This window comes from Strix aluco, chromosome 5 (genome assembly GCF_031877795.1).
Source record: "Strix aluco isolate bStrAlu1 chromosome 5, bStrAlu1.hap1, whole genome shotgun sequence".
Taxonomy (NCBI): domain Eukaryota; kingdom Metazoa; phylum Chordata; class Aves; order Strigiformes; family Strigidae; genus Strix; species Strix aluco.
The window spans coordinates 5,482,503-5,500,439 of NC_133935.1; the positions used below are offsets into that span (position 1 = coordinate 5,482,503).

Genomic DNA, 17,937 nt, shown 5'->3' on the forward strand with positions numbered 1-17,937 from the left:
TTAATCCCTTGCAGCTTAATTGGCTAGGAAATAGTTAATGCTCAGTATTGACTGTTTATTCCTTAAAATGAAAAGCAAAGTATAAGCTTCTGCAGGAAACAATTTTTATTTCATTTGACTGAGTGTAAAAAGTCAAAAAGGAATGCATATAGTTCTTTGTATTTTGAAGTAGACATCCAAAGAGTTAGGTCAGCAGGCATTACTTGGATCACACCCTTCGACCTTAGAAATCCTCTTGTTTCTTAAAATCTCCATAACTTCTTCAGTACTTTCTTTACAAAGGCCAAGCAAAATCCATTAAAAAAGAGAAGAATAAATTCTGTTATCAAATCACACTCTTAAAAAATAGGAAAAACAAAGATGATTCTGAAAAATCAAAAAAGCCAGTATACCCTAAGTTGAAAGAAAAATATCTTCTCAATCCTGAATATAAACTGGAGACTACTTTGGAGTTTGGAACCTAGTAAAAGCCTCTTTAAATTTGCTTGGACAGTGGAGATTCAGGGATCTGTCTGAACATAGCAGATTGCAGCATTGTGGCTTTTGTATCACAATCTCAAAACATCAGTTTGTTTGTGCATGTTAAACAAATACAGAGATTTTCTTTGCTGAAAACTAGCATGGCATCACATGGATGCAAGATTGTTGTATTTTCTTATAGAGCTAATTTAGGAAAGGAGAAAAAAAAGTACTGCAAGAAGACATAAATTTGATCCCATAATAAGCAAAACCCCATCTCATTCCTCATGGCTTTTCATTGTGGATGAGGCCCTGAGCATCCTGATCCAACTCTGAAACTGGCCCTGCGAACTATATGCTGCCTGACTTGGACTGTTTTATTATAGAAAATAGAAGGGATGTGGTTTTTCTTACCCTTTCTTTTAACCCTTTAGGGTTAAGCCAATAACCAAGAGGAACCGCAGATTGCTTTAGAAGTTCAGTTTTCTGTGGCTGTGTTTGGTGTTTCCATTGTCATCATATTAGAATGATTTGAAATATGCAATTGTTTTCCTGACTTTTTGGAGTCAAACATTCAAAATAGCCTCACACTACATGGAGGAAAACTGTCAGTTATGCGTGTGCAGTCTTTACCAGAAATACTTAATGAAATCTGGCTGCACAGCTAATTTTAGGGACACTTTAAATAGTGTGGGGTTTTTTTTTAATTTGTATTATTTTTATTATTGTATTGGTTTACTTTTTTTTTTTACTAGTCTAGTAGGCATCCAACATCTGGTCAAAACAAACAAAGACCCATTTGGATAACTCAGAGAACCCAAATAAAGCAACATAAGAAATTGGTGTCCACATTCCAAAACCTTAACAGTTATTTTTGCAGTAGTCTACAGCTATAATGCAAAGCACTACTGTTTAGTGATGCAGGTTGGAAATGTTCTGTACTATTGAAGGAGAGTAATTCCTGTTAAACACTGAGGTAATTTCCAAGTCTGTGGTGGAAAGTACTTTATAAATGTACCATTTTTCTAGCAGAGTGTTAGGTGAGGTTAGGTAGATACAATCTTCTGAATACAAGCTCAGAGCAAGTATCCAGTGACTGGAAGTGGTCTTGTATTTCATCTTCTCATTTCTTTACGTTCAGTATAATTTGATGGCCTCTAGTGACTAAGGACTTCTCCCGTTAATTTTTCTGCTTTGCAGGGCATGTGTCGTACCAAATTTCTGAAGTCTTTTGTCACGTCCATCTTCATCTGGCTAAAGTAATACCTACTTTTGGACTCGCACACCCTTTCACACACTTCCAGGTTCTGTCTTCCTGTCTTCCAGTATCACTCAGTTTTTCTGAACCTGAATGAGATGTGACATTTTATTATAAATAAGTTAATTATCTAATAGTTTAACCTGTTTGTTTAACTTCCCAAGTGGCCAGCTCTTTGATAAGAACAGGTTTTTAATAGGCCTAGACAAGCCTGTTACAGTCATTTAAATTGTGATCTAGGCCATATGTGAAAGTAGGCTAATACCCAAATTAACTGAGCCAGAATACCCACAGCTATTAATTTGTGAAATAGTGTCCTTCAGAAGTTATTCTGCTTGACCCACTTTCTAAATTGGATGGCACACCTGATGATTCATTACAGATAAAGAAATTTGGGGATTTCCATTTGTTTGTTGCTATGTACTGCAGTCCCAGGCAGCACTGGGAAAGAACAGTATTTTCTTGGGCTTGAGTCTCTCATGTGTCTGGGCTATAGCCTGTTAGACATATACATTCAATGTTTCCATGTAGCTGTACAGTGATTGTGGAAACTGGCAGATTGGTAGGAATGAAAAGTCAAGTCTGGGTAGATGCATCAGCTGTAGACCCAGATAACGACAGCACACGAACACAGACTGTGGATCGTTTTTCACTGTTGCGAGTGATAATGCCTTGGGGATCACAGCCCAGCTAAACACATTCCTGAGTGTTGCAGTGACCACAGTACACCTTGTAAAGATTGTTCTGTGGGGTCTCTTGTGATTCACATAGCTGGTGGTCGATTTTCTGGGGTAAGATACCTTGCTACATCCTGAGAAAGGCATGGGCTGTAGGACAAGCTGTATTTCTCTCATGGTCCCCTGCAGTGAAGGTCCCATGTAACCAGGATTCTTACAGTGCTTAAACTCTCTGTTACTGTTCATTTGTGTTGGTCCAAGCCAAGGACTCATTATATAAGAAGTTCCTGTATGAAGGCTTGCAGTTTTTGCTCTAAGTTAGGCTACTTCACTGTCCCTGAATGGTTTACTTAGGTTTCAGAAATGCAAAAATGTTGGTGAGAACAGGGAGTCTTGGAAGACTGCAACAATGTGCAAATGCTGCATGTATTTGCATTTTATTAGCATGCAGTTGAGTCATTTCATGTTGAGAAACTTGAAATGACCAACAGCGTTACTGAAGCTTCTGCAGAGGAAAAAGTTTTTCTGGGGTACCTGAAGATCATTGTCCTGGTTCTTGAATACTTAATTGACAGCATTCTGCTGTTCTTATTTCTTTTTGTTTCAAATATAGTTGGCTTTTTTCAAAACATTTATTTATATTTTTCCTAAGCCTTTCCCTTGGAATGTAAGTGGTTTGTGCATGCTATGATCTGACGCACCTCAAAGATAGGAGGGGTTTTTTTTTCCTTCCATTAGTCTAATAGAGAGAGGGGCTGTTCTAAGAGGATTCAGTCCAACCTTGTTTGTCATTTAATCAACTTAGAGTTCGAACTGGGATGGCTGTGGACATGTAGGCCTGAAACCATTATATCTAATTAAAATACTTAACTGGGACACTTCATGTGGGATCCTGGTCATGTCAGCCCCCTTACATAGTCAGTGGATCTCCAAAGGGCAGTTCAAACAACCTGTAAACTCTTCAGAGAAAGGGTATGACTCTATGCTCCTTAGAGTTAAGTAGGATGAATTTTGGCCATAACAGCCAATAATGGGTGATGACCTACACACAGGAGCATGGTATTGCAGTCTTGCCGAGCAATGCCGTTGCACTGTGTCCTCCATGAAGAAGAGCATTCTTCATGGTTTTATTCCAAGCCAAGAGAATAGGAAGAGATGGAGAACATTGCTGAGTGATGGCTGACAAGAAATGCAACAGCTTGGCACAGTGGAATTAAAGTGGAAAACACAGCATTTGTACCTGCAGTGTTTGTGAGCTCTGTTTCTACTTTGTCTTGTAGGGATAACTGCATATCTTCATGGCTGCCACTTCACAGTGTAGCAGATAAATGCTATTCAACATTGCAGTGAGCATCCACTGCTAGGACTCTTGGACAACACAAGTTATGTTCTAAACTGTGACTGCTGAGTGCAGCTATGGTGTAATATAGAGGATAAGACTGAGCTTGATGTTTTTAAGCTTCTCAGATTAACCTTTTTAATTTTTGTGGTTTATTTTCATAATAAAGGCTTTTTCAAAAATCATCTTTAAAATTGCTAGTGACTGAACTAATATGAGCTGCCATAGTTGACTAGGAAATGTTATCTCAGACTGTAGCTCCCAAATAACTGATCTGTGTCTTGACTCAAAAGCCCTTAAAGCTTTATTTCTGCATCTTCTCAGGTACCTCCTGCAGAAAGTTAGAGGAAGGACAGAACGAGAAAGCACCATGTCTTCAGTCTCAGCTTATTACAATGGAAAGAACGTACTTATCACAGGAGCTACTGGTTTCATGGGCAAAGTACTGGTGGAAAAGCTTCTGCGCTCCAGCCCTGAAGTGAAAGCAGTTTATATACTTGTCAGGCCAAAGGCTGGACAGTCAATGCAAGAGAGAGTGGCCAACATGTTGAAATGCAAGGTAAGCTCCTATATTTTATTCTAGAGTTTAATCTTAAGTCCATTTAGGTGGGTGAAGCAAAGGACATACTCAATTAATGAAAAATAAAATACCGTCTTCTGCTATAACTGTTGTATATTTTTGTTGTGTCTAAAACAAACAAACAAACAGAAAAGGTGTGTGAATGAACCTGGATCTGTTTGATTTTGATAGGTGATGCAGCATTTTACACTGTAGTAAAGTAACAGTTTTTCTTTCTTTTTGCATTGCTGTTTGTTAAGAACTATTTTTTTCAAAAGCATGTTGCCTTAGCAAATTTCCTTTTAGCAAGAACGGCATTTTGCTTTCATGAACTTTTTTCCTTCCCCCACTTTGAAAACTTAATATCCAAACAATTAGCACTCAAAAAGAAAACAGTGTGAACCCATCACACCCTGCCCCTTGCCCTTATTGGGGCACTTAATTCATTTCATAAGGCAAAGCCTGGTGGCAACCTATAGCAGGCTGTGCATTGCTGCAGTGCAGTGGGGCATCTGCCACCTTCTGATGTCAGTTTAACTGCTTGCAGTAGAACACAAAAGCTAAGACAGACCTGTGACTTAAAGAACAGACCTGTATGACCTCCACCCATGTGGCTTGTTTCTGTTGAGCTTTTAGCTTGCTGCCCCAGTGAGGAAATCCAGATCTCTAGTGTCAAGAAGGGTGTCAAAGCTCTTTGCTGCATTTAATGTAAAGATTTATAAGGAGAAGCTGCTAGACCAGTTATCTACAGTGGACTTGGCCTGAGGACCTCAAGGTCCTCAGGAGCTTAGGCCAGTGGTGAGGTCATGAACTTGCTCAGACTCCTCCAGCTGTGTTAAGTGCCAGAGTTCAAGCTCATGCTCACTGCTAGTGTGAATTTGTACACGGCTGATGTGAAATGAGGGGAAGGGACAGATCTGGTCCTAGTAGGCAAGGAATTGCTTGGAATTAATCTGAGAAATGTCAACATATCTTTAGAGTATTGGTCTAAAACTTTGAACAAGATTTGACTAGAAAAGTACTTTTCCTTCTACTGCAGTTAGAATTAAGATAGGTCTATAGATAACTGAACTGACTTAGACACAAGTAAGTCTGGGAGAAGACATGCATTTTTCCTCTTAATGTTTTGAGGCAACAAGCTAGAAAAATTTTAACTGTGTTCAACAACAGAGTTTTGCTGTGGTTTTTGGTGTGTTTTCAACAGAGGGCAGGTTATTTTCATGTTCAGGAAAATTTGTGAGCAATATAAAAGGAAACCACTGCCTTGGTTGCTTTTTACAAATCTGTTAAGTGCACAATTTTTCATTACTTTTCCTTTCAATTAACACTTTTCAGCTGCTTCTACAGCTTTCAGCAGAAGACTGTGGGTAATAGTTTTCATCATCAAACAACAGAATCCCAAATGTGGTGTGCTTGCATGGGGTTTTGCCTTTTTTTTTTTTTTTTTAAACCACTAAGAAAATGACAAACGTAGCTATTTTTCAGGACTTCTATAAGCTTTATTTGCATTTTATGTATGAATACTACTGGTTTATCTCTTCAGTGGGCCCGCACAGCTTAGTGTTGTTGTTAGCTATAGGTGAGGTTCCCTAGTAGCTGTTTTATCGTTGCAGCTGTACTAAATGTAGCCTTTTTTTTCCTAGCATGTGTCAGCAGTTTTAGACATGCCAACAGCAAACAGGACTTGATAACCTCTCCTTGAACTTTTGACAGCCTGCTTCAATGTGTTTCAAATGAACGAAAGAAGGAGGCAAGTCTCTAAGTTAGGTTGCAGCATCCTTGAAAAGAAAAAAAATATAGGGGTGTGATCACAACTCATTCAGGTCCCCCTAAGGAGGAAGGTGCCTTTTTGATGTTGTTCTTTTTTTAAAAAGCAAAAATACTTCCCTAAGGCAGAAACTCAACTCTTCAAAAGTTATTTACATGTGAAAATGTTGACAGCCTTTGTTTTTTTTTCTATAAGTGAAACTGTTAATTCCAGTAACTGTTAATTTCATGGCAGATGAAGAGGGAAAGAAACATTATTAACATTTTTGCAAACTGTGTCCAGTTAAATTTACTGTATGTCTTTAAGCCACATAATCAGTCATTCACAAGTGAGAGACTATACTTTCATTTACAGTCGTGGTTTGCATTCTCCAGTTTGGGAAACCTCTGAGCTATAAAACAAATAAAAATACAGCAAAAGCTTATTCCAAGTCTTCAGGCAACATTTGCATTTGGCATTCTTGATCATAATCTCTGACGAAGAATGCGTATATTTGAGTAAGCACAGGAAAATTCGGAATAAAATCCCTTCTCTTCCTTATGTGTGCATACGTAATTTCTAATCTCTACTGCATAATTATTCTTTTCCCCCACAAACTGTTGGATTTAATGCAATACAGTATTTGTATCTGGTTTTAGGAGAAAATACATTATTTCTACATTCATATTCTATCCAGTGTAATCTTCTCTACTGACCCGATCACACATTCACTTTGAAAGTAACTCTTTCTTCTTTTACATTATGCCTTGACCCAGTATTATCCTCTGGAATTTCTCATTTTCACATCCAGAAGGGAAGTTTTCCAGGAACCAGAGGAATAGAGAAAAACAGTTTGGCAGCTTCTAAATATTCTAAACAAATAGGTAAAAATAGTATTTGGGATGAAGTAAGATGAAAGCAGAGAAGTAGATTGACAGGAATTAGTTGCACTGCATAATGCTTAGGTTCTTCAGGTAAGGTCCTCTGGGGACTCCTGATTTTTTGGTAGTACTTAATATTTTGAAAGAAATTTTTGCCTATCATTTTTGATCTCGCTTCATATATCTCTGTGAAATTTTTGTGGTTTCTATCATTATATTTACAGGGGTTAAACTTTAAGGTGACACATTTGTGAGCTGTCTTGTTCACAGTGTGTTCACATGAATTTTCTGGAAGATGACTCCCGTTAAATAAAAAAGCAATTGTAAGTCACAAAAGGGTGTTGAGATGTGAAGGGACAAAATGCCTTCGTTTGTGCTTTTTGAAGTGTTTCTTATCTGGAATTTTTCAAATTCTGAATCCAACATGTAAAATATAAAAAATAATTTGGGCATAAATCAGAATTCTTCCACTGTATTCTGGAGTAGCCGAACAGATGGCAATAATGTTGGTTTTCCTCAGAACTTGTAAAATTAGTTTTACACGAAGATGTGTCATTACATTAATATGAAACATATAAAGAACAGATACTCAATTATCTCAGCATCAACTCCAAAATGAACATGTGCATTGAGGAATGTGTGGCGCACGGTGACCTTGCCTACTTATGAAAGGAGATGTTCTATTTTTCCAGCAGCAAGTCCCTAAGGGAATGAAGCTATTACCCTGTGCTTAATGAAATGCCATGTCTGCATGGCACAGAGCACAGCTCTTACACAAAAATCCACATTTCAGTATTGGCTTCAGCCTGGCTGTGTCCACAGATGTGGATCACAAGGCAAAGCTTCACAGTGCTGTTTACTCATTAGTTGATGGGAGGTGCGTCTTTGTCAAAGGTATGGAATTGTTTCAAGGAGTGTTTTTTGTTGTTTGATCCCTGCGTGCGCAGAAATAGGCAGGAATGCTTGGAGGGGTTGTCTCAGATTCCCTGGGGAGCAGTTACTGGGCTAAGGCTGAGTCACGCGCTGTAGCTTTCACGTTGTCCCTGGGAGAGCAGAGCTTTTTCCATGCCCTGCGTGCAGTGCAGCAAGGCTGCTTGCTGCTGCCAAGCTGTTCCTCAGATCTGTTTGTTCAGTGCTTCTAATTAGAAAGATCAGTCAAAGTGGGGAGTGGAAAAGACTCTCGTTAATGTCTCTGATAATTCAGAGAGAAAATGGGGAGGCTGTGAGGGTGCTAAAAATGGGGAGCAGATAGTGCTGGGTGTGACCAAAAATACTGTAAAATGCTACTGCTTTTTCATATCGTCCAACCACAGTGAACCCTTACGGTTAACCCTTGTAGTTACAGTGGCCTGTACAGACCTTCTCCTCTGCCCTGCAAAGCTTTGTCTAGAACTACACATTATGATGGGACTGACCACCAAAACCAGCAGAAGTCCAATGTTAGACACCTTTGCCTGTTCAGTATTTCCTCATCAAGTGCGCTATGCTTATCTGCAAATATACAGCAAGACCCTCTGTTAGCCCTATAAATTTTACCATATCATGCCAGATTTCTCTTTCTCCACCTCGCTTGACTATTCCTTTCTACACTCCCTCGCTCATGCATCTTGCTCATCACCATAAGCAGTAAAGGTTCTCCATGCCAAACCAGTGCAGCATCACTCCCTCTGGGACAGCATCCCCTAAATCTGCTGCGACCACCGCAGTGGTGCGTGGATCAGTACCTGCATCAGAGTAACGAGGTTTTCTGGTTGATAGGATGGGATCCCACTTGCTCAGTAAGAGTCAGGAAACTGCTAATTGGAGTGAAACAGAGCTGAAGATGTTTTCTGTTTTATTATTTATATAGATTTGCCTCGCTTTTGTCAGTAGGCTATCAGAAAAACTCGTATTTGTGTACGAAAGGAACAAATCTGTCATTTTAACAAAAACTTGTTTCTTGCTTGACCCCGTGATTTGTAAACCATGTGGTAGAGAGGAGCTAAATCTTAAGGGTGATAACAAAACTGACACGAATGCAGGCAAGGGTCTCGAACCCTTCTGTTCCTCTTTCCTAAGCTAACACCATCTGTTGCCTTGTTCCATTTCATTTCTCTGTCTTCTCCAATTTGTGTTTCTGCTTGAAGAAGGCTGGTAAGGTTTTGCTTTATACGTTAGCAGCTAATAGCCTGCTTCCAACAGTACAAGGAAGGGCCAACAAGACAGCTGGTACTTCCAGCAAGATAACCTTTCATACTGGACAAACAAGAAGCCACCATTAGTCCTGAGCTCAAGATTCACACATCCCTGGTGTCACTTTCTGCTTTTGGATGTTTGCAACCATGCTGCTGCTGCTGCTCCTTGGCTCTAGGCTCTGCTGGAACATGGGCATCTGGAACAAGCAAAGTGCAATGTCATTGCCTTTTCTGGGTGCTGCAGCCTTGTATGGTGACAGCTCCTCCTCATTTGATGGACATCCAACCCATGTCATGACTCAGGGTGTAGAATCTCACCCGTCAGCTTTCAGCTGAGTTGGGAGATCTAGCAGCCCTACCTGGTCTTTCGTCTATTCTGCATGCAAAGCCAAGCCTGCCAGGAGGCTAAATGAGAATCTGAGAAGCACAGAGGCCCATCTTATCAATTAGCTTCAGCAGAACTTGGTTTCCTACACCTCCTTTCTCCTTTGCACTTGCACAGCTGTCAGCACAGACTGCATTCTGCAGAAATGCTGGAAGTGCACCTAGGTGGAAATGCCAGGGTTTTTTTCATTTTTTTTAAATGCATACTCAGATGTCAGAGGAGAAACCATGACAAGAGGAAGGAGGAAGAAATGTGGTAGCTGAAATTGTGTCCACCAATGCATCAGTCAGATAAAATCAGCCTGCAGTCCGCTGAGGAAGAATGTCTTCGCGTGACTGAGGCAATTCCCAGAGAAAATAGGTTCATCACACAGTTTCATAGTCATAATGCAGTTTCCATCACTACTTAGCATACATGGATGCTTCACAGTAATTTAGAATTTCTCCACACATTGCATAAGTTAATCAGGGATGCATTCAGAGACTATTTAGAACAACCCTATAATCTTCTTTGCTGTATGTGTTTTGTTACACTTATGTGACTAATGACAGTATTAGAAATAATATTAACTACACTTTTCTGTAGATAATGTATTTTTTTTCTAAAAATTTCCAGTGTGTCTGGTGAGTCTGATTCATCTCAGTGCCCTTTTGCAGACTGATTCCCCTTCAGATACTTTAATTTAGAAATGTTAAAAATGAAGCACCTCAGATGAACAGTCAATTTGACAAAACTTGCATATTTGAAAATGCATTGCTGTGTCCATACTCCTTTTTTTAGAACCACAAACTTGTTCTGTAAGGTTCTATGTACATACAAAAGCAGGCATGAAAAAATGTGGGGAGGTATCTATACCCCATTCTCGAAAGATGATCCCTCATTTTTTTAATGAAGCTGTAGAGAAAATGTGGGTGACAGGATTGTGATGCAAATTAGCCATCCAGGGACAGAGGGAGGAAGCAGTTAAATAATGAGCTGGTGATATTGCTAAAGAAAGGATTTATGTTTTGGTTATGAGAAGTTACAGTGAACATCAAGACATCCAAAAAGAGAGACGTCAGCTAAGTTCAAAGATGGCAGAGAAAGAGAAAAGTGGGTCAGGAACAGTAGAATAATGGGATAAGCTTATGACGTAATGGTGACACCAGTGGAAATCTTAGTAACGGAGGAAAACCAGTACAGATGCAGAAGATAAAAGGACTAATAAAAAACTGCAGTAATATGAAAACTTAGGGAGAGATACTGAAGAAACAAGTAGAGAAAAGAAGACAGCACGTCTGCAGAGGCTATCAGGGATAACATTTGGAGAAAAAAAGAGTTTGTATAAAGCATCAGAAGGAAAGTGTGAGGAGTAGGGCATTATCATTGGTAAAAGTCAGGGCAATGGTCTGGAAGAGAATGGGGTTGAGGAGCTAGGTGGAGGAAAATTTAATGGAGGACTAGAAATGGATATTGGTAGGGAGGAGGGAGAAGAGGAAACCTTCTTTCCTGGTACTGATATATGATAAATTTTTATTAGTCATGTTTTGGCATTCAGGACCCATACCTATGCAAGCACAGGTCTTTGTCCAAAAAGTCTTTCAGTCTGAATCAAAAGCCTGGTAAGGTCATGAGCAGAAAGCAGAGAAATAGTTTAGGGTAATTGGAGGGCCCATGAGAATGAATCGACACCATGACTTCTGAATTATAGAAAGGACTATGCCTGATTTAAAGCCAAACTCCTTGTACCTTGTCATATAGCCCTGCTGAATTCATCATTCCTCCTATATCAAGGTCATCAGACAATGTTTTCTTGCTTATCCCAAATTTTGCTAAATATGTTCATCTTCACTGAGCTTTTAGAAGCATGAGAGAGGAGTTTTTAGGCCTCATTTAAGACAGTCTGTAAAAGAAGTCTTCCATCTTTCGCTTAGATGTTACTTTTAATTTTTTTTGTGGTCATTTATTTAAATGGCAAAGTAATTTGTTGATGAGTATCTGTTGAACTACACAGAGGTTGTTCTCTACCCCTCAGTCTTAATTGTATTGCAGAACAGAAGAGGTTAAGTATGAGAACTGCCCATCCTGTTCTCTGTTCTGTGCAGTTGCTGAAAGTTATGCAGAACTAATATTTTATTTTGCAGAACAAGCTCTAAATTCTTTCTTCTTCCTTTGGCCAGTTAAATTTTCCATTTCTCTCTTGCTGCCTGTGTAGACATCCCTGTGGCCTGAGTAATTCTCTGTTCCTCCCAGCCACTCATATCAAGAGTCTGAAAGAGGTACTGTTCTCTGATGTCAGGGGAAAATAAAGTCTCCTTCTTGTCTTCTAATTAAGATCAGTCTTTGATACTGTCACAGTACAGTAGCTATTCCCAGGAAATTTCATCTCCTGTTTTAATCAGTAGGGAATACGATAAAACTTCTGTAGTGTCTTTTATTATACAAAAAATAATAATTTTATTCATTGCAGTTTCAGCTATTTTTTTTATAAACTTGAAAGTGCAGATCTCTTTCCTTTCTAACTCGTTTTCACACCCCTCTCTCTGCATCTTTTCACAGGATCACAGAATTGCCGAGGTTGGCAGGGACCTCTGGAGACTGTCTAGTCCAACCTCCTGCTCAGAGCAGGTCAGATAGAGCCAGTTGCCCAGGGCCATGTCCAGCTGGGTTTTGAATCCCCAAGGAGGGAGACTCCACAAATCTGGGCACCTGTGCCAGTGCTCTATCACTCTCACAGTAAAACAGTGTTTTCTTATATTCAGGCAGAATTTCATGTGTTTTCATTTTTGCCGTTTGTCTCTTGTCCTGTCACTGGATACCCCTGAGAAGAGCCTGGCTTCACCACCTTCTTTATCCCCTGCTATCAGGTATTTATAAGCATTGGTAAGATCCCCCAGAGCTTTTTCTTTTGCAGGCTGAACAGTCCCAGCTCTCAGCCTTTCCTCATAGGAGAAGTGCTCCAGACCCTTCAACATTTTCGTGGTCCTTCACTGGACTTGCACCACTATGTCCATCTCTCTCTTGTGTTGGGGATCCCACAACTGGACACTGCTCTCCAGATGTGGCTTCACCAGTGCTAAGTAGTGGGGAAGGTTAATCATTTGGGCAGTGTTGCTGGCAGCTAAGTGTTGGGCTAATCAGTTCTGAAGTGCCTCTTTCTGAGGAGAAAAACTCCATCCGTTAAATCTGTCTTCCAGAGCACTTTATAGATTCTCTTAACAGTAGCAGTGGAGGCAGAAAAAGACTGTCACAAGGAGTTTTAGAGTATCCTATAGGCCAAGACTGAAATAATATTTTTTTCTATCTGTATGTTTGAAGCAAATAAGTTGTAGAATCATAGAATCATTTAGGTTGGAAATGACCTTTAAGATCATGGAGTCCAACCATTAACCTAACTAAGGGCCATGAAGGGATGGTTTTCCCTGAGTGCTTCAACGTGGAAATTGGCAGGGAGGTAGCAGTCCTGCTGCTGCTGTCCTTCACAGCAGCTGTGCTAGTTGGACTGTTCCAAAAGTGGGGCTTGAAAAAAAGCACCAAAACACTTCAGCTTCCTCCTACCCTCAAATTGTATGCAGGTATTCTTAAACGGAATCAATCATGGAATCTTAGAATCATGTAGGTTGGAAATGACCTTTAAGATCATCGAGTCCAACCATTAACCCAGTGCTGCCAAGGCCACCACTAAACCATGTCCCTGAGTGCCACATTTCCACATCTTTTAAATACCTCCAGGGATGGTGACTGAGCCACTTCCCTGGGCAGCCTGTTCCAGTGCTTGACAACCCTTGTGGTGAAGACATTTTTCCTAATATCCCATCTAAACCTTCCCTGGCACAACTTGAGGCCATTCCCTCTTGTCCTATCACTTGTTACTTGGGAGAACAGACCAACACCCATGTTGCTACAACCTCCTTTCAGGTAGTTGTAGAGAGTGATAAGGTCTCCCCTCAGCCTCTTCTTCTCCAGACTAGACTTGTGCTCTAGACCCTTCACAAAGGCTTTTCCCACTGGGGGAAGCTAGGTCCCTTATTACACGGCTTCTCCTTGTACTCCTGCTTGAATCTCTCCTTGAAACATCAGTCGCTGGTCACTTAGAGATGCCGTTCTCCAGTGTTATCAAATGGTTTCTGCTAATGTTGTCCCTTAAAAGCACAGTATCTGGAAGCTCTGGAAAGGATTATGACCTGATCGTGTGATGCGTTGTCTTTTATTACAACGAGCAATGCTGCCGAAATACAGACAAGTCTTGAGGTCTGCTGTTTGTCTACTGGCCACAAGCTTTGCTAGGTTGTACAGAATACAAACCTCAGTTTTGTCACTGCCAAGGAGAGTTCACAGCTTAATGATCCATCTTTGCAAACTGTCTTCGGTACTTCAGCTCCTGGGGGTATTTGCAGTAGTAAAGTCAACTTGTGGGGTTTTTTTTAAAAATAGACTGCAGTTTTCAATATACTCCAGTTTTACATTACTTGCAATAGGTGCACAGTAAATCACAATGGAAGTAAGATTGTTTAATTGGCGTAAAATACTAAATTAAAAACAAGGACACAGTGCTAAATGAAACTGTAGAAGCAAGGTGAATTATTCTCAAATAAGTAATTTCTTGAAAGCAGAAATGCTTCACACTTCATTTCAAGCGTGTTTGTCTTTCATTTGTGAATTAAAATGCTTTGGCTTCAAACCCTGACACATCAGTTTCCTCATCTTTCACTCAAAACAGCTGTTGGAGGTGTTGATGGGGCATGTCCGCTGAGACCAGCAGAATGACAGTAACGTTGATACTTGTCCAGGTACTCAGGCACTTGCAAGACCAACCCAGCATGATTTATGGTGGCCCACCATCACTGTCTGACCAGGGGCCACCTGCCTGGCAGCCCCACTGTGAAGAAACTGCATCTCTTACCAGCCTCTTTTTGCAAGGTGCGTGTGAGCTTTGCTAGATGCACGCACAGAAAATATGTCTTACACAAAGGGAAGATCTCTTTCTGGAGCTCGTCTTTCTATGCGCCTACTTGCTCAGCTGCAACAGCAAGGGAGTTAATGGTTTTTATCTTGCGTGTCATTCTACACAAATACCTGCCACCTACAGAACAATATGTAAAAGCTGGCCTCCATTTTTATCTTTACTTCTTGGTTTCATGTGACTTTTCCTTGGCCTGGACTGAAATCACGATAAATCATCAGATTTCAAAAGCGGTTTTTTGTTGGTTGGTTTTTAACTTAAAATCACTTCATGGTGTTAAGTAGATCATGATCTAAACAATTCCAGGGGAGAATACAGAGCCTCAAATATAAGCATTCCAGAAAAAAATCCCTCTAGCCAATTGTGTACAATAAAGTAAAAAAAAAAAGCTTAAAGAAAGGAAAAATCTGTTTCACATTAGCTATCTAACAAGAGACTTATGCATAAGTTTAAATATAAGTATTCAAGTATTCTTCTACATTTGTAAAGATATGGGTAATTTTATGCAGTTCTTTGAGAACTCTGATGGTCAGGGACCTCATTTTATCCAAGGAACACTGTGGACAAGCTTCTTATGCAGTAAACACAAAACTGTGCTCTGCAGTGCAATTAATATATACACATTTCTATACACACAAATGCACACATATACATAAAGATACTCTTTCAAGCAAGCCTTTTTTGTTTTATTTAATGGTGGATATGCCAAGGGATTTGTGTGTTGATGATGAAGTGAAAAATTCTGCCAGCTGATAAATGACTAAATAAAGAAAGATTCAGCCCTTGAAGCAAATGAGCAGGCAGTACGTTTAGAATGATGCAATTAAAAACCCCTCAAAAGTAAGATTTTCTCTTGTCAGTAACAGCCTAAAGGTTGCAGTCAGGCTCCATTTGCTACCACATGTAAAATGAGATGCATTTTTAGTTCTCCATAACCAGTGATATTTTGGGACACTTATAGCCTGTATCTACTTCACAATATTTTTTCTTTAATGTGCAAGGGTATCTTACAGAAGAAAGAGGGAATCTCATCAGGGAGTTAGCAAACTCGGATTGCAATTGAGTCACAACTTTAAAGAATTTTCATAACATTGGTTGAATTTGCATTTATGCCTACATGCTTTCTGGTTTGCAGCCAAGGCCCAGTTCCTGAAATCAGAAGAATTTCTCTTGATATCTTCATTTAGGTTTGGTTGAGTATCTCGTGAAGGGTGGATGTCAAAGAGGTGATGGGCCCAATGAAGTAATCTACAGTTGTCCTTTCAATTATATGTCATTGTGTTGGATTTTCTTTTTGCTCTGGATAATTTTGTTTCTTATAGAAAAAAAAATGCGTGTATGAGCACGATTTCACTGCCATTATTTCAACTTCAGATCATAGTGATTTAAACACAGTAAGAAGTTCTTGATACAGGAATGCAAATGCAGTTAATCACTCTTCCATATCTGGGAAACCAATACTGTCTGACTCCAGCCTAAAAGCCTTGGAGGATAAGGAAGCTAAGCAGTTTCTGGGTTTGGAAGCTACCAAAACCAAGAAGCAATGGTTTTATTGGTACTGCTGACTCTCATCCACTTCTTTGGCCCGTGTGATTGCATCTGAACTTGACCTTGTCTGTCAAGCTGGAAATGGAAATTGTATCCTAATATTAGATTTTTGCAAGTGAGTAAAGGGAAGATTTAGATTTTCTAATCCACAAAAATCACTTTTATGGTAGACAGAGATCTCTCCATCCAGAAAATCGTCCCTTTTTGGATGTTGGTCTCCTTGCCAGCAGAAAGCTTTCAGCATCACTACCACTGCTGTCTACATATCCTAAGTGGTCAAAGTCAAGGAAGCAAGAGAGCGTACATTAGAGGTATGGGAGAAATGTGTCTCAGGAGAGAGTGATGTTAAGGATTTCAGCATGGCATTTGCAGAGAGGACAGGAAAAGTACAAAGAGCATTAAAGAGAAAAGTGCCACTCCACAGGCTCGAGACTTTACATCAGTAACAGAAATCAGAGCTATTTCCCATCAGCTTTTGCTGGCTTCAAGGCCCTGGAGCAACATCATTAGAGAAGTCCTGTTGGGCATCCTTTGTAACCCTCTGATTTCTCCTGTATCCTGTTTTGCTCAGGCACTCAAGAGAGCTGAGCTTTTAGGCAGCTACACAGCAGGCTTTGTGTTCATGATTTTGCCAAGTGACCCGTTCACCAACAAGGCCTTTGGCAAACATGTTTTTAAACAATGTTTGTCATATCGCTGGAGCCTGTGACTTAGCTCTTGACGTGTGTGAGTTGGTGTGATTCCTTTTTGGGCTGTTGCACTTCAGAACCACTCTGGACACCCAATGGAGCTGCTCATGTACCAAAGCTCATACATGGGCTTGGGTTCTTTGCTTTGAATTGGGGCTGAATAAGGACACCTAACCTCAGGCAACCTCCGTTGGGAACGTCTTGGCCTTCAAATCATAGTTAAGAATGGAGGCTTATCTTTTTCTTAAATGGGTCGGTAATGGAGCTATCAGTCAGCACCCAAAGAGAAGAATTTGCTATTTGGTCATTCAACAAAGTATAAAGTTAATTCATGTTTCGTCCTTCATGTCTGATTTTATTACATTCTATCCCCAGCTGCTTTTTCCATTTTTTCTTAAAGAAAGCTTTTCTGTTTTCCTAAATTTAACCCTGGCCTTTCTTACCTGTGGTTTTTGTTATCTGGCAGCTGACAATGACTGAATGATGGATGCTAAAACCAGTGTTATGTCAGAAACCCTTGCAAAGAGTGAAGTTTGTTGTGAACAAAATATTGCAGTTTAAGAAGAAATCCTAGATATATTGGGACGAGTCTTTAATCTGTTTTAACTTCCCAGTCAAAACCATCAGACCTGATCACTGGAACACTGTCCCACACCACATCCTTGTCTCTCCAATTTAGAGACATGGATTTGATGGATGGACCACCCAGTGAATAAGGAATTGGCTGGATGGTCGCACTCAAAGAGTTGCAGTCAATGGCCTGATGTCCAAGTGGAGAGCAGTGAGGAGTGGTGTTCCTCAGGGGTCAGTGTAGGGACCAGTGCTCTTTAGCATCTTTGTTGGTGACATGGACAGTGGGATCAAGGCACCCTCAACAAGTTTGCCAACGACACCAAGCTGTGTGGTGTGGTCGACACGCTGGAGGGAAGGAATGTGCCATCCAGAGGGACCTGGACAGGCTGGAGAGGTGGGCCTGTGCAAACCTCATGAAATCCAACAAGGCCAAGTGCAAGGTCCTGCCCATGGGTCGGGGCAATCCCAAGCACAAATACAGGCTGGGTGATGAGTGGATTGAGAGCAGCCCTGCAGAGAAGGACTTGGGGGTAGTGGTGGGTGGAAAACTGATTATGAGCCAAGAGTGTGCTCTCACAGCCCAGAAAGCCAACTGTACCCTGGGCTGCATCAAGAAAAGTGTGTCCAGCAGGTCGAGGGAGGGGATTCTCCCCTTCTACTCTGCTCTCATGAGACCCCACCTGCAGTGCTGTGTCCAGCTCTGGGG

General features: G+C 40.5%; 1 protein-coding gene across 7 annotated transcripts in view; it reads left to right on the forward strand.

The window, feature by feature from the left end:
- The window catches only part of FAR2 (fatty acyl-CoA reductase 2), a 156,731-nt gene that overhangs the window by 63,804 nt on the left and 74,990 nt on the right, over nt 1-17,937 (forward strand). For all 7 annotated transcript variants that reach the window (XM_074825688.1, XM_074825687.1, XM_074825689.1 and 4 more), the window contains one exon: nt 4,058-4,292. In XM_074825688.1, coding sequence (XP_074681789.1) covers nt 4,104-4,292 — 189 coding nt within the window. In that variant the 5' untranslated portion in view covers nt 4,058-4,103. The remainder of the gene's footprint in view (nt 1-4,057; nt 4,293-17,937) is intronic.